This window comes from Cygnus olor, chromosome 1 (genome assembly GCF_009769625.2).
Source record: "Cygnus olor isolate bCygOlo1 chromosome 1, bCygOlo1.pri.v2, whole genome shotgun sequence".
Classification (NCBI taxonomy): domain Eukaryota; kingdom Metazoa; phylum Chordata; class Aves; order Anseriformes; family Anatidae; genus Cygnus; species Cygnus olor.
This window is the reverse complement of record NC_049169.1, coordinates 23719494-23742888: the sequence shown is the minus strand read 5'-3', so window position 1 is coordinate 23742888 and position 23395 is coordinate 23719494. Positions and strand designations below refer to the sequence as shown.

The following is a 23395-nucleotide window of genomic DNA, read 5'->3' as shown; positions in this document are numbered from 1 at the left end:
ATATCCATACTCCATTACCTGCTTCTAATGTTATCAAGTGTTACACACTCCTCATGTTTGCTTTCCTGAGGTCTGTTACATGTATAAAGCTATTTCTACAGGAATAAACTAATTCTTTATCACTGACATTATTGACCACTGTAAGTCACGCAAATTAATAAAATATCTTTGTTAGAATGGATTACTTGGACACCTAGCATCTTTTCCTTAAAAAAACTCGTTCCTTATGATGAAATTGAAATGGATGACATCCAGGGATTTAAGGAAAAACTTCCAAATTCAGCACAACCATGAAAATATTTCAGTAATATATACAAAAGTAATCTACTCACTCATATTAAGATAAGTTTGAATACACTTATTTTTACATTATAATAAAAACTAGTTATTGAAAGACTTCTACGGATGGTAGGTTTTATACCTGACAGGTAACAAGTGTCAAATCTGAATGAAAGCTAGTTAAATGCTTTTCATATATCTGTGCAACCAGGCAAGTCCTGAAGGGCTATGTGCTGGATACCCACTGTAAGTAGTTCTACATCTGGATCCAAGTTTTAACTCAATTAGCTGTAGCTGCAGCTTTAGCTATGAGCCAATGGCTTGGTTTTTTTGCCACTGACAAATTCAAGTTTCAAAGATATTTTGATTGCTTACAGATTCAGACAAGTATTTTACAGCTCAGCAAGTTAAAAAAAATCAGGAGTCAAAAATCTGTACGATTGTCTACTAGGCAATGAGATCCCCAAAGTATCAGTAGCTCTCCATAAAACGATATCAGCCCCAGCAACACAAACAGAATTATGGCTCTTCACCACTTCCATCACTCCCAGGTAATTTCTGTGTTTATCAGTCATAATGACTTAAAATGCCATTGAAAATATGTCAATGCTGAAGATCAGAGGTTGCGAGTACTCGATCAATATTAAGCTACTTAATTCCCATAGAACAAAAATTGGCTAGTGGAATCCTCTATGTTATTTCAATGTAGCTGCCTTGTAAACAAATGCACAGTCACAAGAAAGACTGCTGAAATAAATCAGCTCTGCGGTGCCAGACGCTTTCTTAACCAAGACCCTCAGGACTGATAGCAGCACTATGCCCTCCGCAAGAGCACTGCAAGTTATTACTACAAAAAGAGTACCTAGGTTTGTAGCTGAATATTTCATCAGTTCCTTCTGCATTCGCTTCCCTAGTCACGTAAAAAGAAGGTTAGGTAAAACCTAACCTGAAGTGATGTTGACATGGCAGGCGCACATCACGTCCAGCAGCAAACCCATGCCCTAACCTGGCAGAAAGGCCACCTGTAGCAGTCAGCTCAACTTGTATGAAAGCCAGCTTGCAGCATCCTGTGAAACTTGCAAGATTTTCCTTTCCTAAAAAGCATCGTTTATTGCCTGAAGTATCACCAATGAATAATTCAAATGTGGATATTAAGAGATCAAATATCACGCATATTACAGCAAAAGGGCATTCACCAGCACAGCGTGCTGCCACTGAGTTACAGTCGAGCCAGAAGGTCAATAGTATCGGGCACACCATCAGGCTCTGATGAGCATTTTGGACTCAAATCGGACAGCTGAGGTAGTTACCATCCATCTCCAGGTGCCTGCTCCACTCCTTGTGGAGGCTGCCATCCCTGAGACAGAGATGTTTAATCTGTTCAGGAATTAGTTTCCAAACTGCCACCGTTTTTGGCTCAGCCTAAAGGCTCGTGTTTAGTGTCTCTAGAACTCTGATGGTCTTCTGGACTTGAGCCCTCAAGTATATGGCAGAGGCCCTCCACTACAGTCAGACAAGCCTAAGCTTAGCCTGGAGACCATATAGGGCAGGGGGAAAAGGGGAAGGGAATGGGCCATAATTGGGAAATCCTCAACTGGAAAGTCATCCAAAATTCAGCGTAAGCCACAAGAATGTATGATTTCAAAAAAACATGAAGTGAGTTATGTCTACAAAGCTATGAACCTGCCACAGATCACATCACCCAGATACTACAGAGATATTTACCTCTAAAGTCTGCCTTACATGTTATTTATGCAGAGAAGTTGAGAACTTGAGTAGGTGAGTGTTACAGCCGAGCGTAACAAAGTGTTCACTTGACAAGAAAAATCTGAATTGAAGGAAAACAAATTTAAACACGCAAATTTATCCACTATTTTTTAATTTGGAGAAGTTTTACTTTTTTTTTTTCCAAAAAGCTAAACATGTGAAATGTGTGCCCAAAAATATTTCAATGAAAAATTTCTTATAAACTGTATTACTTCACAAAGAAAGGTCTCCTCTGTACATGTTTTGTGATCGCACCTTCCGACCAATTTTAACCTAATTACTGTGACAGCATCTTCAATTTAACTCACCCCAACGTAAATATCACGTACTTCCTGTTCGATCACTACATCTCACGCTTCCCTTGCACGAGACGGGCTGATCAACAATACCATTTCAAAGTCCAGAGGTATGTGGAAGCACTGCGGTCGCACCGATACCCCGCTCCAAGCCACAACTTAAAGCCCATAAAACATTCCCCACGGCACCGCAGCGAGAGGCGAGCTGCCTGACAGCAGCACTCTCGTGCTGGGCACAAAGCATCACAGGACACCAGGTACCCATGTGAAATGGCTTCCAAGTGGTCGTTTGGACAAGAGGGGCAGGTTTTGTTTAATTTTTTCAGAAATACAGTGGGTTGTTTTTCTCAAAGCATTGTATTTTTTTCAAAAGACGACTGACTTTTGAAGCTATCAAGTGGTTGCTTTGTGTTAAAAAATAGATTAATGGAGATTTACATAAGTATACAAGAAGGTATTTGAAAATGAAGAACTTAAAAACTGACTTTTGAAGCTGTCAAGTGGCTGTTGTTTGCTAAATACAGATGAGCAGTTTTACACTAACATACGAGAAGATATTCTGAAGATGAAGAACTTAAAAGCTGACTTTTGAAGCTATGAAGGGGTGCTTTCTTTTTAAATACGGATAAATATAAGTTTAAAATAAACATACGAGGAGGTATTCTGAAAATGAGGAACTTAAAAGCCGACTTTTGAAGCTATCAAGTGGCTTCTTTCTTTAAACACAGATGGGTACAGCTTTACGTTAACATACAAGAAGGTACTCTGAAAACCAAGAACTTACCGATATACTCGGAAACACGTTTGCTACACGGCTTGTCCTTCTAACCGGCGTCCTGCCCGCCCCTCCGAGCAGCTCTGTGCTCTCCCCCAAGCAGACCCTGGAGGATGCCGCGCCGGGGCCCCCCCAGCCCAGCCGAGGCAGGCCTAGCACCGACCCGGGCCTTGCCGCGGCTCCTCCCGGCCTGGCGGGGCGGCCAAACTTCCCCAGCCGGCTCTGCCCGCTTCTCTCCCGGGGGCAGCGGCCGAGCCCCCCGGCCCGCTCCGTTCCTCCCCCGAGCTCCGGGGCCACCCGCACCGCCCGGGCACGGTGGGCACCGGGCGGGGGGAGCCGCCGGCCGCAGCACCCCCCCCCCCCCCGGTCCCCTCCGGGGCCGGGGCCGGGACTCACCACGCATTTCTTGCCGAGGAAGCCGAAGAGGCTGTCGTTCTCCTGCGGGGTGAGCAGCAGGGAGCCCACGTTAGTTACCCGCCGCGGCTGCGGGGGCTGCTGCTGCGGGGCGCCGCTCATGGCCGGGGCCGGCCCGGCGGCGCTGCCCTCCCTCGCCGCCCTGCAACCGCTGGCGCTCTCGGCCCCTTCCTCCTCCTCCTCCTCCTCCTCGTCCTCGTCCAGCCGCCGCCTCACGGCAGCCGCATGGCGGAGCCTCCCGCTGGGGGCCGGGGGGACGGAGGGAGGGAGGGCGGCGGGCAGCCCGGCCGATGGCCGCCCGCCCCGGGCGCCGGGCTAAACTTCCAACTTCGGCCCGGCTCCGGCGGCCGCACGATCCAACATGGCAGCGGGGGCGGGCGAGACCACGGCAGGCGGAGGGGAGGCCGGCGAGAGACGGAGCGAGAGCGCCGCCGCCTTTTCCCTTCTTCCTTCCCTCCCTTTCCCTTCCGCTCCCGCCCCGTCGCGGCCTCGCCTCGCCCAGGGCCTCTCCCCGGCGCCCTCCCCCTAAATACCTGCCGGGAGGAGGAGGAGGAGGAGGAGGAGGAGGAGGAAGAAGAAGGACGAGGAGAAGAGGAAGGAGCGGGCACAGCGCTTTTATAAGCGGGGCTTAGCGCCGCCGGTGCCGGGATGGGGGCAGGCAGAGCGCGGCTGGAGCCCGGCACCGAGCTCCCGTCAGGTTTTTAAGTCAAAAGCCATTCAATGAGTAACTCCAGAATCCTTTTTTGACCTTTTCTCTTTGAAGGAAGAACGTTTCCTTGAATAATTTCACCGTGCAGATTACCGAGCGGATGGTGTTCTTCTGCGTCGTGTAGGGTGGGCGGTTTATGCGGTGCAGAAGCAGTTCCCTCGGCACGGTCGCCCAGGCAGGGAGCAGCGGGTGTCAGAGCCGGTACCCCGCCTGGCACAGCCTTCTACAGCTGGAGGTGAAATAACTAAAAATTGTAACAGGTATTTTGAGCTCTCTGAGGGGCCAGCTGCAGAGGACACCTCCTATATACAGTCAGTACACTTTGTCAGCGGATTTCTCATCCTCCCCGCTTCTCTCCACATGACAGTAGCAGAGATGGAGGCCGAAGGCCTTTCGAAGCTTGGAGATCCTTGGCACAGCTGCCATATGCTCAGTCTGACTTCCAGCTGCACAGAAGAAATACTTGTGAAGACAAAGGTGAAAAAGAGATGGCTAGGTGAGCACCTTCCTAGTCTTCTCGGTGTTTTTAAGTGGCATATATGTCAGCTTCACCTCCTCTGATCAATTCATTGCCCATCTGGAAGATGCTAAAGCAATTCCCCCGTGATGTTTTACTTTGTATTAAAGGGAAGAACCGATGAAGCACAGGAGGAAAGGAGCTAGGGGAGCGCAGGAGGAAAACCTGTGAACACAAATCTTATATGAAGCTGTGCTGAGTTCTCTTTCCTATCTTCCAAAAGATTGGGCAGGAACAGATGGCGACCCCTTCTGCTCTGCTTACAGGCCCTTTTCACTGTACTTAAAAGAGCCTGTAGCTGTGTCCGAAAACATACGGAAGACAGAACATAGTGGAAAATCCTGAACTTTCAGCATAAAAAGAATTTAAAATACATGCATACAGGACTCCTCAGTGTGCAGATCTCACAGAAGTGGCTTGGGTCTTTGCTATAAAGGAACAGCAAACAGTAGGAAACAGTTCTTTCAAAGTATTTTTCAGCAGTCATAGGTACTTCAGCTTTCATTCCTTTCTTGTGTAAGTATGTTTATATTTTAGTGGAAGGGGAAATATTTTAGCTAAAGAATATTGGCAGCATTCAGTTTGTTGAAAATGTATGTAAAGAGATAAAACACATGGAAGCACTTTACAAGGCACTTCTTTTTTCTTTCTTTCCTTTTTTTCACAATTATTTTGCAGCCAGAGCCTGTTTCAAGAAAATTTCGTACGTGTCCTGGTGGTCATAGTGTAAATAGCTAAAAATATGATACACCCTTCACAGGTAAATGCTGGTACTTTCCTCACTTCTCTGATTTGTTATGTTCACTGCTTTTTTTCCCCCACTCACTTCTGTTAACTTTTACTGTTTGTTCCTTACTGCATGGATCCTTCCATTCAAACAGTTCCGGGTGATACTTCTTGCTTCACACTGTTCCTCTCAGACCAGCTGGCTGGTGGCTGTTCTTAAGGGCCTTTTAACCTTCAGGCTCTATTGTTAGGATTTTGTATGCTTTTTTAATAGGGGTAGACAGGAAAGGGAAGAAAAAAGGGCTATTTTCAGATCTTGTGTTTCATTAATAATGCAAAAGCTGTTTCTGTTTTTGTATCGTGGCAAAGCAGTGAGTCCTGAAGTGAAATGGAAATATCAGTATCTGCTGATGAGTACAAGGGACCCAAAGGAAAATAGATTTTTGCCTTTGGTGTTTACATTTGCAGTAATTTCAGCTGAGCTGCCATTCCTGCATAAAACATCCAGCCTCGAGCAAAATTCTGCTAAGCAAAGCCACCAACCAGAACTACCTGTCTATATTTTGAAGAAATCACATTGTTCTTTCTGACCTCTCTTAGGGAAATTGCTGTCATTTTTTATCCTAAGCTTTCCTCTGAATGTCTGTAAGTACTGTAGTAAGAAGCTTCGAGCTGCGTTGTCCACTCCTGATGCCAATAAACTGTGGGAAGCTGCTATTCATTTGCATTTATTCTATTTATTTAGGATACCAGCTCATAAAGCCAAGGTACTGGAGTACATCAAAAGTGACATTCTTATGTCAGTATAAGCACCTGTAATGATTTTAAAGTGTTATATTATAAATATGTATTTAATAAACAGATTTTATTATCCTTGTCAGACTTACCTTTGACAGAAATTATGTGTCTCTGAAGTTCATCTTTAAATGGGGACCTCTATTTTTCTCAGTATTTTTTTTGCCAGCTGCAAATTGAATTCCATAACTAGGCTGAAGTTACACACTTTGAGTTTCAGAGTTTAAATATTCACCCAATTTCAGAAATAGCATTCTGCAATTGAAAATAAAGTAAAAAGTTGAGCAAGACTTTCTACTTAAAGTTGATTTTTCTAGAGCTACGAATCAGAGTATATTTCAAAGTTTTTTTGAAGTTCTGAATTTTCTCAATGCAAGAAGTTAGTTTTCCAAGGATTTTTTATTATTATTATTTTTTAAATAGCAGCACTGTGTTTCTCAAATCTTGATTTTTGTCCCAGTACTGAATTTAGGTCATACAGCACTGTTGTCTTATTATCCTATCCATAAGGTGAAGAAACAGCTCATTACACTGAAGAACAAGCAGGCTTAAAGGGGAACGCAGATCTCAACAGAAAAAATCTCCAACCTTCCCTCTTCGATCTCATAATCAATGGCAAGTGGAACAGCGTGGTACAAGTGCAAACATCGCTGCAGCAACCACAAAAGCATGGCTGGGGGAAATCAAAGTTGTGAATGTATGATTAGTGTCACCACACTGAAGGGGTATGTCAACAGGGCAGCAGAAGAACGGACGAAAAAAAGGAAAGGCTCGTTTCCCTCAACACCCTTTTTGGTTGGGCCTGTAGAAAACACCAGTTCATTTACTACAAAACCGCTTGCGGTAACCAAAAAAGAGGAACTCTCTTTGTGGTTGAAAATGGTTTTTGAGCTGTGAAGATACAAGTTCTCTTTTTTTAAGTAAACCGCATCGTTTTTCTCTGCATAGATCTCATTTAAGAGAACTGGGTATAAATCATTGCTGAACCAATGACAAATAGCATATTAACTATTTTACCCACAAGTTCATTCACTTCTACTCCCTGTGCACCGAACTTTTAAAAGTTTAGGAATTGCAGCCTTCTGTGGAGGTAACTGAATCATCTGTTAAGTTACAGCTCAGTTCAGGTTCAGTTGCTGTATTTCCTTTCTCACAGAGATTTCGTATGATCTGTTTTAGGCGGATAACAGCCTGGAATAAAGAGAATCTGGAATCTGTGTGTTTTTTTTTTTTTTTTCCTCTATATTGTATTTATATCCTATAATTTTCAGACACAGAAGGACATGAAGTAGCCACAGATGTTGCAAAGTAGACAATTAATTAGTAAAGCCTCTGCTGACTCCTTATGAATATGGAACTGTAGTGTCAGTAGGAAGAATCCTCTCCCTTTGTGGGCTGGCTGGCAGAAGAGCGTCCTCGCTGCTAGAGTGAGCAGACTGAAGCCTGAGAACCAATGCAGTAGGACAATAAGTTCTTTCATTTCTTGCACGAATGCTGTCTTGGGTGCCAGCTAGAACTTTTTCTTTCCCTGTAGTGCCTGTTACTCGTCTTTGTTTGCTGTATCTTCTCTAGCCCTTGTTTTCAACCTCAGACTGTTTACTTGAGAATGAAGGAATGCAATTTGCGCCCTTCTGTTTTGCTCAGCAGAGGATAACATTGATTTTGCTTTGGATGTAGAATTGTATTTTGAATATATTGATATAAGATACTGATGTGTTTTTTTGTTTTGTTTTGTTTTTAACTTTGAAATCAGTTATAGGATTCTCTTCACAGGCTCCTCTACAATTCTTTAAACGCCTGAAGCATTGGACTGTATTACTCTCCTTTCCAGGACTGTGTGGAAGAGAGACCAAACTGGAATGTGAGGCATCTTCTCTCTCCTCTTAATACTTCTTTATTATGCAAGTATGTTGATCATTGTCTGCAGTAACAGTGGAACAATTCTGTAGCTGCTCTGCAAATTAGAAGAAAACGTTTTCTTTCCCCAGTCCAGCTGTCATCATAGCTCATCTTCAAAATTGTATACCACAGGGTTTGTTGAAACACTCTTTTTATTCTCCTTGCCTGGCTTATACCTTAGTGTGATTCCTGAGTTTTACACCCAGCAATAAACATGAGCGGAGTATATGAGTTGATTTTGATTTACCTGCAGGTATTAAAAGGAACTTTCACTCCTTCCTCCAAGTTTCCTGACAGCTTTTAAATTCAGTGTAATGAAATCTCCCTCCAGCCATTAATCAGCCACCATAAAGCTCAAGGACTTCACTGGCTAAAAAAAAAAAAAAGAAAAGAAAAACATTCTTTCTTTACTGTGATCTGCTCATATGTTGTTGTAGCACATTGCTTTAGCAAGCAGAAGTCTCTGGCTTTGAAACATCAGCTCTTGTTTGCAGCCACTGCCCCCCACCCTGATCAGCATGCTTGTGGCCAGGAAGCCTGATCCTTACTGAGCTGAGGGTAGTGCAAGGCAAGCGCATGCGAAATCCACCCTTTTTACTGGCAGAGCTAAGGATGATGTTCAGATCTGCACTCTGAGAGCTAGCCTGAGATCAGTCATCTGCTCCCAATAGCAGGAGATGAGCAACTCCCAGTGAGCAACTGTCAAATAACGTAATGCAGCTCGGCAACAATTGCAACTTGGATCCTGGCGGATGGCTTAACAACTTCTCTGCAGTTTTTCTTTCTCTCTTCCTCTCTTTCTCCCCCGCCCCCCCCCCCCCCCCCCCCCCCCCCCCCCGCCACCCCGTCCAGCACTGAACAGCCTTAAGGAATAGGCACGACTGCACTTTGGTTCCTGTTGGGGTTGTGCTGGGGCTCACTCGACCAGATCCTTGCTGCAGCTCCGGGGCGTGCCACTTGTTCTGCTGCTGCCCTCCCGTAGGGTCAAAGAGCCACGTCCCATCAAAGGTCAGCCTTCATCTGGCAGATGTTTTCAGACCCAGGGCTTCACTGTTGCTTCAAACTGTCTCTGGCATGTTAGTGCTTCTTTAATTGTCTTGCTTCTGTGTGGTTTTGCTAGTTGATAGTTAAAAATAAAAGGGGGGGGGGGCAGACTTTATGCATCAGCATTCCTGAAGGCTTGTTGCTCCACCTCATAAAGCAAGATTGAGAACGTGCGTATCTTGATCAGCCTGATTTTTGTGTTCAGGATTATTTATATCTGCTTCAGGCCAACTAGAGCCACTGGCGTGGTGACCTATATTGTTTTTATAGGAAAAAGAGAATATGCTTAACAAATACAGAACCCTAACAAACAGATAAGCAAAATGAAATGGAACACATAGCAAGCTCGTGAGAAGACGGATGAAAACCATCAGATTGTTTTTCAAAACTGTATGTGAAAATGAGTACTGCTTGTGTGTATAATGCATCAACAAGGCAATCTGCAGCCTGTCTAGTTGTTTCACCTCAGAGACAAGTCTAAAAATAAATCTTAATTTTTGAATCCATCCTAGTAAGTAAAGATACATTTCTGTAAGATCTTAGGAATATCTAGAATTTAGCACAGACAGCCAAGTTATTCTAATTGGTATTTTCCTGGCTACCCTATTATTACATTCAATTAAGGACTCTTCCCGTGGTATGTTAAGGTGGCACAAATAAATGGTATCAGTGTGTCATGTGGATATCTACCACTTTATTCATGCTTGTCAACAAAGTCACGCTCCCCGCAAAGAACCAGAAGAAGTTGCTGATTTCTTCTATGAGAACGAATCTAGTTGTTGTTTTTCTTTTAGGTAGTATTTAGTCAAAATGCTGCCGTATGTGCAGCACAGTAGTGCCTGAAGCCCTGCCCTGGTTTGGTGCCTCGGTACCTTGCAAATATGTACAAGAACCCAGGAGCTCCTGTCCAGGGAGGAGACATTAAACTTGGAGCAGCACATCCGCATCCTGCCTCTTAAAACTAATCATCATTGCATAAATATTGACTCTGTAGGTTACAACCTGAAGTAGAGACATTTATTTAAGTTTCTCTAATCCATTTTCTTTCTATACTTGTTTGCAATATTGGAGGATGTGTGTGTACCACTTTTTTTGAAGGTACCAGAGTACTTCCAGCCCGCCATCAAATTTGGTAAAAAATATGTATCTCAGCTTCAGACCTACTATTTTTCAGCTGATAGGATGTTTTTGTGCATTTTAAGAGGGCTAGAACTGAATTTATTTGAACTCATAACTGTAGACTTTGTTTTCAGTGTTTGCTGTAACTGCATACATGCAGTGCTGACCAGCTTTGTCCAGTTAGTTTTTTTGGCCTTGAATTTTCTCATATCTATTTAAAAATGAAACCAAATATCTTCATTTAAAATACTTTCACAATAATTGCAATAAGATGGGTAGCAGTTTGAGGACTCGAAACCTACAGCACAGTTAATAAGGCTTTCTGGGAAAATACTTGCTACTGCTGGAGCAGCTCTTTCACAGAGGTCATGGCGTGGAGCCAGGGGAGGTTGGTAGACAGCTAGGCAACCAGGAAAGAACAAGTTTGTCAGCATGTACAGCTGATTACTGTGAGAATAATTTTCCATAAGCATAGCCTGCACGGTGTTTGCTTAAGAGGGGTTTAATTTTTCACTAAACTCCCTAGCAGCTAAGTCGTTTTAAACTGTGGCAGAAAGTCATTTGTTCAAATCAGATGAAATAAGGGGCAGTATGGTTTTTAATAATATCACACTGCAGTAGGATGAGGTAGGATATTTCAATATTTATAGGCAATATGGGATCATTCCTGTAATGATACATTATGACAATTATTTTGGTTAGGGAAGTGTTTTCATTTCTATTAGCTACAGTGATCATTTCTAAAATGTCTCAAAACTAGAAAATATGAGAAATTTTACCCTTAGTGTGAGAAGATACAGCCTTTAGTCACTACGTTCTCCTGCTTGTGAATGCCATCTCGATTGCCAGCATATGATCATAGGAAATAAATATATTTTCTTTTCTAGGCTCATGGTTACAACTGCAGCATAACTCAGATGGGTCGGTTTTATGGTGCTCTGTCACCCAAAATGTCTAACCAGGTATAACTGAACCGCACTTCAAACGTCCGAAGCAGATGTAGGTGCATTCAGCTGCTGCACTGTGTCCGTATTTCTTTCTTTGGCTATCTCTGTGTCCAAGGTCAAGACTGAAAGAGAGCATTACACAGATCTCTGTCATATGGAGACTTCCTTTCCGCTGAACTAATCCCTTGTTAGCGGTGTGGCTAAGGTATGGTATAAAGCAGATTGACTAGAATAAATGCGTGAACTCTAAACTTTAAAAGGAGAAGACAAAATCAATCCGTACTTACACTGAAAACTGTTTTTGACAGGATAACCCACCCAGTTTTTAATATTGTTCCTGAATATACAGGCTGTTTGCCAAAGTCCCTATAATCATGTGTGTTTTACTTCAGAAGTGCTGCAATCCATAACCTGCAGCCTGCTTAATTTTGCAACATGAGCTGTCTTTATCCATTATTTATTGTCTTTGAATATGAGGAGGATCAGAACATCAGACAGAAGGAACACGGTGGCCTTGAGGATGAGTCACAGGAGCAAGATGAAATTCAGTAGGAAAAAGTGCTGTGGTTAAGTGTCTCAGCTGAGAACAACTGAGCGTGGTGGGGAGCTGCCATGGCAATGTAGCCTTAGGAAGCTGAATGCAAGTCCTAGGGCTTCAGGGAAAGAGATTCCTGCTAAAGCCAGGGAGCTGTTAGTACCATTATAATGGCCTAATGCACCTGGAAATATTGTGTATGGAATTAATAATTAAATTGGAAATAATGTGTATGATTCTGTCTGCCTGTTTGCAAGCAGGTGAATTTGGATTGGAACCACTTCAGAAGAAAGATGCTTAGGAGAACAGGGAAGAGAAGATGAGGTATCATGGCAAAACAAAAAACAGAAGACCTGAGAAAAGATATAGCTGTTTAAACATAGCGTACTTCCTGATTGTTGAATATATATAATTTCTGTTGAAGACATATAATTTCTGGGGCTACATGTAATTTCTAAACAATCCACAATGCTTGCACCCTGGTATATCAGATCATAATAGAATTTATGAGAAATGCATCGTGTTATACATGATACAATATAAATTCTTAAAAGGGCAACATTGGTTCAAGAAAAGTGTTTAGAAATTATTAATAAACATATTTAGACAGAAATTCACAGATTCCTAATCATGAGGATAGTCTGTAGCATTCCTCCAGCAAGATTAAGAGGGGACAATAAAAATCAAACTCTTTTTAAGCTGGAGCTTGAGATATTTATCAAAGGGATTCTATAAAGTGTTGCTTTTAACACCAAAGGACAGTAGTCAATGATTCAGAAATTCGCTTTATGTTTTCTGTTCATATTTGTTTTTCATGCATCTAAAAAGTACTGTAAAACCAGTCACTGTTACAGAAGGAATTCAGAATCCTCTGTCTTATATTGCATAAAAATAATAAATGATTTGGGGTCTGATGGAGAGCAGTAGCTTTTAAACAAGTCTGTCAAATCTTGATTTAAGTCTTGTTTAGTCTGCAGTGGTGAAATTGTTCTGAATAGAAAATACATGATAAAATATGTCTAACAGGTCCTGTCAGAAAGTTGTTTCATTCTATTTAGCACTTTCCAGTAATAGGCAGTCTCTACCCCATTTCATAAAAAGTAACAAAAGTGTTGCAGCCAGAATTGAAGCCTGGTTAGCTTAAAACAAAAAAAGTTTATAGCCTCTCTTTACAGTGTTCTGCTCACACTCTGCACCTACGAGTCAGTGGTTAAATGAAGCCTCTCTGAGAGGAAGTTTCCATTCTGAGTCATAAGCGTTGGATTGACAGCCTTTATAGAAACCTAAACGTAATCCTATTAAACAATATGCTTCTATAAATGCTGAAGGATAAATTTCTTCTACTGGATGTGGGGGCAGTAAGCTGCAGTATCTCAGAGGACAGCTTGTAGAGCTGTGTAGCTGTGCAAACGGTATAAGGCTGGGAATTGCCAGGCTAGGACACCTCCAGCATCTCATCAGAAAGTTGGGATATCTAATGGTACAGAACCCACCAGTCAGCAGCAATTATTGAAGAGGTGTTTGCCCGCAGGAATAGAGCAACAGCTACGTAAATTAAAAAATGGTGGGTGTTGTTATTGTTGTTGTTGTTTTTTTTTTTTTTTCTTTCAATATCCCATTAGAGCAGGACATTTTTCTTGCAAGCTTCATTTGAATCTAGCATATCAGTAAAATGCAAATAACTATCACAGTACCTCTCGGTGTATATTATAAACATACAAAAGTTAGAAAAATCATTTCCTCTAAATTTACTTTGTGGATTCCTCAGAATTTGCTCTATCTCCTGTAGCTGAATTCAGCTTTATTCTGCATTCGCTCTCATGTAACTGCAGAGTTTGGCCACAGGCTTTACCCTTATAATCTCTGGCTAACTTATAAGTGAAAACGGTAAATGTACTAAAATGATTTAAAGAAATGCAGACAACTCTCTTGTCACAGGAAAATAGGATACATGTAGGGGAAGTTAATTTTTCCAATGTTAGAAACAATAGTTTGGCAAGCATAAAGGCCAGTCAACCCACTCAGGATGCTGGGCATGCAGACAGGAGAAAACTAAGGGAGATCACCGATGATGTTGTAATGATGCAAAGGAAGAATGCTGAAAAAAAGGAAATGTGAAGATGTTGGACAGGTTTGTGGAACAGCAGAGAACAGGGCACCAGCCGTCTGGGGCTGCATGAGGTTCCTGCTCTGGTTATGTCCCAGCACTCACAAATCCCAGTGCTTGTTCACGCTCCTGTGCCGATGCTGCTGGGTTCGTGGTGAAGTAACTGGACCAAGCCCTCCTCGGTGGTGGGCAATTCTCAGTGCAGCTCTCAAAGCACACAGAGATGTGAGCACCAAATGCCCCTCACGGTGTAACCCCTTCTGCCCAGGGCTGGTTGTGCGCAAGATGCTGTGCAAGTCCTTTCTTGTTTTCACCCTTCCACTATCACAACCTCTAGATTGCTTCAGATACAACACTATGTTAGCTTCCTGGGAAAGGGCATCTCAAGGTGATGGCAAGCAGGACGTGTGGACACAAACCCTGTGGTGCTAGGATTGGCGCTTGTCAGGAGAGGAGAGCAAAAAGAGAAATGAGCAGTGGCCCTGCTGCTGTTAGCAAATACTGCTGTCAGAATTTGCTGATGTCAATAGTTACTGATATCTGATTACTTACTGATATCTGATTACTTACTGATATTGACATTAGCAATAATTTTGTTCAGTCTCCATTTCTACAAGTTATTCCCTCTTGGCTAGTTTAGAGCAACGCTTGCTGTGGGTTGTCGGCTGGTCTAACTTTCCCTTCTCCCTCAGAGGCACAGCCACTAACAAAAGTTCAAAGTTTGTGTTTTGCTGTACTCCTTGTGCACTGGATGAAACCGAATAGCTAAAATTATGCCAAAAGTTATAACAACAAACAAACAAAACCCAGTAAACAATCTACAAAATTGAATTGTATTTCAACACATGCCTCTGAGCAAGCACTCAGAGATTTAAAATATTTGGAAACAGAATCATGGGCCGTTAGCCCATGTAGACCATAAAGTTAATCGGCCGTAATATACTCTCTGGAGATTGGCAGTACTTCCACACCAGGAGGTAACCCCCCCTTCCCTGGTAAAAGTGGCACTTTGTGAATCTGTAACACGTCAGTACATCGTGTCTCGTGGTAGTGCACAATCTGGCGAGCAGCGTTCGCATTTACAATTGGTTTCATTACAATTGCCATGTATTATTGCATAGATGGGAGCACTTGTGTGTGTATATATCTCTATGTATTAGCACATACGAATCATCGCTAGTTTCTCTTGTCCTGCACTGATATTCCAACAGGGATGCATCCTGGCCATGTGATTAAAGCAAAACTCTCACCAGGGAAGAATCATTACATCATTTGCCTTCAACAGTTTTGAAGAGTATCATTTGTCTTTGGCCTTTCAAATGCATATTATACAGGAGCTTTTGCACCAGCTAAGACTATAGCAGAACTTTTAATGGGGCTGTTCTGTCTGGATGCAGCCTTATTGCCAAGAGCCTGAGGACAGATAGGAGTCCCAAGGAGGTATAGCTTTTTCTTAAAAACTTTGGATGGCTCTGCTTTCTCACACGGATTTTTGAAGTCATTACTCATCATCCCTGGTAAGTTGAATCCAAAATCACATGGAAAAAAACCTCCTGCTCTCAAAGTGCTGATGTGTTTGACAGTTTTGTAAGAAGCTGGCATGTAAATGTTAAACTCTTCCTATGGTAAACATTTACAAATAATTAAATAGCTCTATAGTGGGTGCAAGTTGAATTTAGTAGAGCTATGAAAATTGAAATGCACTGAGAACCTGACCGGTTCACCAGTAAGCAGTCTTATCTGCAGTGATATCTTCAAATGCTATTTTTACTAAAGAAAGGTGTGGGAATGATCTTGGATGCCCAAACAGCTGTTATGGGTCGGTGCCCAATGCATGTTTATTCTCTTTACCACAATTTTCAGCCACCGCCTGTTTTAAGATTCAAAATCCTAAACTGTTTCACCAAAAACATTTTTGATACAGTACTGAAAAGACCCCGTCCATATTGAACTGAACAGCAGTCAATGAAAGTATAAAGTCCTGATTAGAAGTAGCAAGATTTAAAAATATATGATTTTTGAATGGAGAAATTCCAAATTCTCTTGCTTTGGTGGTGTCTTATATTATTATCTGAATGTTAAATAAGTCTTTTTTGATTGATAATTCTTGATGACGATAAATCTGGATAAATCCTTTGACTTTTTCCTTTTCACAACGATAAATTTACTTACAGTGTTTCTAATGCTCCCTGGGGTGCCACAAGAGCAGCTTCCACTCCCAGTGTTGCTTTCAACCCAGAAACATGGCAGGAGATGAAAAGCTGGGTGCACCTGAATGAGCCAAACTGTCTCTCACATCAAAAGAGGTTCAGTTCAAGAACTGGCCAAAGGGTCAACCAGATTCTTGCTTTACCTAAGGCAGTATTTCCATAATGATTTTGGTCTATTCAAATGCTTCCTACAAATGCAGAGCCAGAGCGCTTAGGCAAACTCCTAAATTTGCCAAGAGCTTTGTGTTGGAGAAGGGATTGTCTTCTTTCCTTAAACCCTGGACATTTAACTTCTAGACAGTGTGTCTGAACCAAATTACCTCTATATTGTGTTTCTGTAACTTTTCAGTTTTCGTATGGACGTTCTTTCACAAGATACTGGTGTCTTTCCACATTGGGTGAATAATTAGGCTGCTTTACAGTATGCACTTTTAATCCATCTTGCTTAATCTCTAGAAATTTACAGGTAGCTAATTACTGCCTTGCTAAGTAACATTTTGGGGAAGCATTTGCCTTCACAACTTTTTATGTATTTATATTTTTGGTAGGTATCTTTATATTATTATGATGCCATAATTTTACAACGTACATCTATTCGGCGCACCGGAATAACACCTCTCCAGAGAAGATCATGAGAAGAAGATCTTAAATAGGATGCATCCTATCTGGAATCCCTGTAGATATCTCCTGAGTCAGCAGTTCTGAAATGGAGATCTTAATCTCCTTGAGGATGAGGCACAGCATAAAGCCAGATGGATACACGGACATCCCTAGCAGTTTAACCACCAAGAATGGGCCTGGAGGGGTGAAGTTGGAAACACAAGGACACTGTCAGTTTTCCCATGTGAGTTTTGGGCACCAGAAAGCTCTCAGCCGCTGTCCTGTGTCACACCAGGAAGGGTGGGCAAGGCCTGCTCCACCTCTTCATCTCACCAGAGCAGATCTCCACACCTTGCAGATGCAGGGGACCTGTTGGACAGCAAAACCATCCAGCCATCCCATTTTATGCCTGTGTTTCTTGGAGTGGCCACTCCTGGGACAGGGTCAGAGAGAAGAGCTGTTTCCAACTGAAAAATTCAGCCTTCTGTTCCACAATGAGGACATTGTCTCTGAGCTGTCCTTGAAAGGGACAGTGCCGTTTTTTGCATGAGTGTCTGATTTTGGAATGCCATTGTGCTAGGTCTTGCTTTACAGCCCAGCTCATATTCTGGCACTTTAGTTTGGGAAAATAGCTGCAGCTAACAACAAACATCCTGAGGTTAACTTGTATTTCAGTGATTAAAAAGAGCAATTATTGTTACTTCGCACACTGTTAATGACAGTTTGTACATGTACTTACCAATGGCAAGAAGGCCTGCAAACACCTCTGAATGACAAAAGAGTGCTATAATACATAGTTTCTCTCATAGGTTCACCACGAAGGATCATGCCAACCTCTTGATGCAGCATGTGCAGCCCTATTTCAATGGTTCTTAATGCAGTTTTGATCTTTAGAGCTTGTTCTTGAAATCCATATTTAAAATAGGCTGTATTAAGTCATTTGTAGTGCTGAATTAAATACCATCCACAGGGCTCAAAAAACCTTGATAATGTCACTTATATTAGGCACAAGGGGTGGGATTCATTTGACTGCGTGCAAATCGCTCCAGGAGCTATCTACATCTATGTTAATCACATCATGTTCTCTTTATAACCAAAGAAGAGAAATAAGCACTTTATGAGTGTGAGTCAGCTGATCTATTTCAGATATTTGGTTTACCATGTGTTGACCTGCACTTTAAAAGCAACTATTTCTCCCCAGTGACTTCAAAAGGACCTTTGGTGACTAGTTCAGGCATAAACACTTATACTGGTGAGAAGTCAACCCCACTGAGGTGACTGACTGTAATTATGGGCATTCCTTTAAATAAATTAGACCAAACACTACACATCTTACTCTTAGCCCTACAGCTATTTGTGTATTAAACCCAAACATATAGCTTGTAATGCTCTATCATCAACAACCCTCTTGGTCTTCTCTTTTTTTGTTGTTCTTTTTTTTTTTTTTTCTTCTCCACAGTAAGTTGCTGACAAGTCTGACCTGTTCTTTAAAACCAGAAGAAATGAAGGTATTTAGGAGAAGAAAAGGACTGAGAAAAATGAGAATGCAGCATGGCTGGAGCTGCACCCACACTGGGCTTGTCCTGCCTCAGGTCTGACCTGTAATTCCCACCTGCAGAGTCTGTCTGGTCATTTCCAGGTGGACATAATACAAGGGCCAGGCTCTTCCCTGAAGGCAATGGTTTTAACCACAGTCCCAATCCACAGAAGACCACATCGTGCACCAGGTCTTGATGTTCTCAGAGTTTAGACACTGTGCTCAGTTGTTAAAACCAACCAAAATCCTCTCTATGTGGACTTGAACAATTTCGAGTCACTTCTGGGAGTAAGACATTGCCCATGTACATGTAGATATATTTTATTGATAGATGTATTTTAGCTTTTTAAAAACATTTATTGAGTTTTATTTCTGGGAAGTCTGGGACTGACCTCAAAATGGATTTTGAAAAATCATTCACAGACATTAGCTGGTGTCTCAGAAATCTGTGTAGCAGTGAGTTATCAAAATGTGATGCACTTGTTGCATAAGGGAGCAGGGCTCTGCTCTGCTGTCTTCTGAAACAGTCATTATTTTTTGGACTCAAGAGGCTACTCTGCAGGATTATGAGAACTAAAAAAAAAAAAAAAGAGAGAAAGGTAAAAAAAGAAAACACAAAACAGAACTAACTTTACTAAAGAAAAACACTTTCGTTTTGACCCACAAGATGGTGCCACTTCCTCAATTTAAAGCGAATTTTTCCTTCGAAAACCGTATTAAAAAATTACACTTATGAAATTAATCCCCATTAAAAGAATGAGAAGCGCAGAAATCCTACTAGTGTCTTTAAAATAGGGTTTCAGTGGAATGTAAATGAAATATAGTCCTTGTGCTGGCTCTCTGCATAAGTTTCGTCCTGCATGAATTTAGGGATCTGTCTCCTAATCTGGGTGACAGCAATAACCTTTTAGTGCATATTGTCCCTGCTGCTGGTTCTTCAGAGTCACAGGGCTTGGTCTGAGTGGGTTTTTGTTCCTTTCAGTGCACCATAAAAATAAAAATTTACCAAATTTGAACGCGTTATGTCTAAGGAAATGTACCGAAGATGGACAATCTGCACAGATCCAAGAGCACGATGTGAAAAGAATGGGGTTGCCAATGTGTGGCTGAGAACACATTTGAGAGCCTTCGTTGCTGGGGATGATTAATTGGGTGGAAAGCTACCAGCTTTCCTTTAGGTTGCTGTCAGATTTGTCAAGCTGGAAATTAAAAAGAAAAGAAAAAAACTCTTTTTTCTTTTAAACCAAATGCATAAAAGCAGAACACTCACGATATCATTTATATATAGCCATTTCAGAAGATCTTTTGGGATGATGACTGCTGTTTATTATTATTTTCACGTCATTAAAGTTGAAAACCTGAAAGCTTAAGAAACCTATGTACGATTTTGTACAAAATCTCATCTGTAAAAATATCTCCCAGTCAAATACCCAAGGGGTAGGAGATGGCAAATGAGGCAGCCCCTTGGCAGCTTTGTGTCTCCATCCTTTGCTTGCCCCGCTCCGGTGCCTCTGGACACCCTCCCATCCACACTGCAGTGGCTCCTGCCTGCCTCCGCTCTGCTTCCCCTGTCACTCGTTTCGTAGCTGTTTCCTCTGTGGGGCACCCAAAGAAGTGCAGGGGAGCAAAATAGCATGGAGAGGCTCCCTGCATTTAGTTGGGGTTTAAATACCCCCAAAATAGTGTCTAATTGGAAAACATTGCAAAAAGTAGATTGTGTGCATCACTCCCACTCCAACATGTGATAAGCATATGTTTCTTATTAAGCGTAGAGGAGAGTTTTTGTGTTTTATCAAGGAAATCCCAATCTGCATTTAAACCAAGAGGAAGAAAAATCAACCTTTTATTAAAATGACTTGCTGAAAGTTGAAAATCACGGGTTGCTATATCTTTCAGACAATCTTGACAGTTTTATTTGAAAGTATATGATCCATCCCTGGAGGTGTTCAAGGCCAGGCTGGATGGGGCTTTGGGCAACCTGGTCTGGTGGGAGGTGTCCCTGCCCATGGCAGGGAGTTGGAACTGGGTGGTCTTTAGGGTCCCTTCCAATCCAAACCATCCTCTGGTTCCATGATTCTATAATCCAAAAATGCTTTTAATCACATGGTAAGGAACAGCAGTGTGAATGACTAAAATGGTTTCAGTCTTTTTATTGCCCAATGAACTCTTAAATGTAGAAACCCTACTACAGGTAGCTGGATGACAGTGCATGAACACGCCTCCAAACCATGAAGCAAGTCATTGTCTCAGTGTAATTCCCCACTCAACTCCCTGGCTTCCAACTTCTCCCAGGTCCCAACTTCTGGACCAGGTGACACAGTGTCATCGGTATCGTAATGTCTAGTACCAGAGAAAACAGCTTATTTGCCACCTGAAGCACATCATCATCCCTATGGTTATCAGAAGGGATAGCTTCAAATTGCATAGGTGTGAGATTTTGTGTGACTCATGGAGGTGTGACAGCTCCATACCTGATTTGTTTAGGTTAGCTGCAAGCCTGAGGATGTCTCCCAGCCTAAGTCAACCACTGTGTTTCTCAGAAGCTTAAGTAATCAAGTTTCTTATAAGAGTTCCCCATATGCATTTGCAGCCTGTGCTTGAAAAATGAAAATTAGTTTAGACATCAGTCACAAACACTCATGAAAAATGACTTTTTTACTTCCTTGATTTGCACACAAAATCTGAATTTGAAGTTATGTTGCAAGGCCCTTGTTTTTTTACTGGTTATATAAGAAGCAAAATTACATTTCATTTTTATTAAATGCCAAAAAAATGAAGAGGAATAGAGAGAAGGGAGAAAGGGAAAAAAAAGCTTCAGAATTAAGAGTAATATTTTTTAAAGAAGTGGATACAATTTGAGTTAAATCTTATGAGAAAACTCAGTACATCATATTCATAAATTGTTCCCCCTCTATTAGATCGTATACATTTTTAGAGGAAAAACGCTCCCATTTGGTAGTCTTTAAAGTCATAATTAATGTATCTTCTGTGAAAAAAAAAAAAGGTGTTGATTTCAGACAGTGGCTTTTGTGTTTCAAAGTTAAAATTGAGTCATATTTCCTTGTAAAGCAAAACAAAGCACTCTGCTAGGAAGGGGAAGGAGGAAGGAATAGCAAAAGTAGGAAAATATAGCTTCTGTATCTGGGTAGCTTTTGGAGCACATGATCCTGACTGTGTTCTTCTGGCCAGGAAAAACATTCACCTTTTTGCTCTTATTTTCCTCTCTACAATTCATGGAAAACTTTTTTTTAGAACCAGATCTGATTGTTTGGGACCATTTTTTAGCTTGCTGTGCTAAGCTAAATGTAGCAGGGTTAAGACACTCCGCCTGGCTAGGCTGGGTTCTTACGCAGACAGAGGGCAGAAATGAATGAAAAAAAAATTATGCAAAGAAGGGAGGGAAGCTGTAAGGAAGTTCATACATTAGGAGGATGGTTATTAGCAAGGGCTTGTGTCCAAGGCTGGGGATGGCTGTCCCACCATGACTGATGGCAACTTCCAGGGCTGCTGAGAGCATTGTATCCCCTGCAGACGCAGCAGCCCTGGGGCACCACCAACTCTGAACATCGCTGGTTTGCTCTGTGTTTTTGTGTGGTGTCATCAAGGTGTGCAGCAATGGTGACTTCTGGGAGCTGTTCTAAAAACATTTTTCCTGTTCTGGCAGTGACATCAACAACTTCTGGACAAAATTTCATGAACCTGAGTGTTGGCAAAGAAGAAGGATGAATAATTTCAGAAAAAGCAAATCTCTTTGCTTCATCAGTAGCTTGTTCATACCCTCCCCACTTATCCAAATTCTGTTTTACAGCTCTAGCTTTAGACAGTGAGTGTCACACACGAAGGGCTTTTTGGGAACAGGAAGTTTCTGGCTGTGATTTCTGTATATAGTAAGATAGCTTTTAGATAAGCAAAGACTTATTTCCCACAAAAAGTATTTTCTCAATCGCTGCCTCATTTTTGTTTAGCATCCAGAAAATGAGTGTTTATGGTGGAAGTGAAAAATCTTTTTCCAGAATCTGAAATTCCTCAATTCTACCTCATAGGTAGAACAGGTAGGTATCTCATGAGTTTTCTACGATCCTCCTTGTTTTCACATATTGTAAGGAAATGATGGAGATGTAATTTATCCACAGGACACAGCCTCTGCTTTCAGGCTTGCAGAGAGAGTTGCCTTGCAGAAGTATGTGGGAAGTCATGGCTGTTCTTTAGCTTCCTCTTCAGTAAACATACATTGACATTTTTTTTGCCTTATTCATTTATCTCCTGCTGTTGTTTGAAAGTACTGTCAGCCGTGCAGGCCTGTGAGTCAGCACCCTCCCTGCATGAAGCTGAACAATAAATTCCATTTCTTCCTCCTTACACTTTAAATATAACTTCATTACCCTGTTCAGCTAGGAAAGAGGTCTGTTAGTTATTCTCCCCTTGTGTGATGAGATTACTAACTCCCTCTGGTGTGACAATGAAAACTCATCTAAGCTCAGAAAAAAGTGGAGGCACAACATTTTATTTTTTTTTTCCAAAGGAGTGCTGAAATAATTGCTTTATCACAGGAAAAAAATAGAGAAAAGTCTTTGAGTAAAGTATCTCAGACCTGGAGACTCTTATCTTCAGAGAAATGTGCTCAGCAAGCCAGCCTTACCTCTATTTGATAGCTATACTAAAAGCAGGGGAGCTGCAGATTGGATTTTGTGAGAGCTGTTACTAAAGTTCTCCTCCAAAATTATATTCTGAGTATGATAAGCTTATAAATGTTTGCAGGCATTAAGGTTTGAACATATTTTCTCTCTTGGTATTGTCAACATAACCATCAGCAGAGCAAGATCTCTGCTATCTAAGTGCAGAGGCTTGGTATGCTTGACATATTCTCAGGAGCTTCTTGCAAGGATACCTAAAACCTAAGACCAATCAACCCACCGGATACGTTCAGAGAATGTTAGTAAAGTGCATCATTTTGCATCTACCCACAGAACTAAATATTTACAGAAATACCGAGGCATTTCTATAAATAGTTTTGTCTTAAATCGATTTTTATGTTCTTTAGAAAACATAAGGAAACTGAACGGCTTTTTATCTTTGTTTTCTTATGTTCTGTGTTTGGCTAAGAGGGAATATTTGGTAT

At 41.7% G+C, this 23395-nt stretch overlaps 1 protein-coding gene and 1 long non-coding RNA gene across 2 annotated transcripts in view; one reads left to right on the top strand and one right to left on the bottom strand.

Moving 5' to 3' along the window:
* The window catches only part of WASL (WASP like actin nucleation promoting factor), a 49795-nt gene extending 45826 nt beyond the window's left edge, over positions 1 to 3969 (bottom strand). Inside the window, exon 1 of the mRNA XM_040549720.1 lies at positions 3514 to 3969. Coding sequence (XP_040405654.1) covers positions 3514 to 3633 — 120 coding nt within the window. The 5' untranslated portion in view covers positions 3634 to 3969. The remainder of the gene's footprint in view (positions 1 to 3513) is intronic.
* A 273-nt stretch (positions 3970 to 4242) lies between these two features.
* Positions 4243 to 8512, top strand: LOC121066282. The gene is made up of 3 exons (XR_005817633.1): positions 4243 to 5273; positions 5436 to 5517; positions 6789 to 8512. It is a non-coding gene; the product is annotated as an uncharacterized LOC121066282 (long non-coding RNA).
* Positions 8513 to 23395: the final 14883 nt, after the last annotated feature.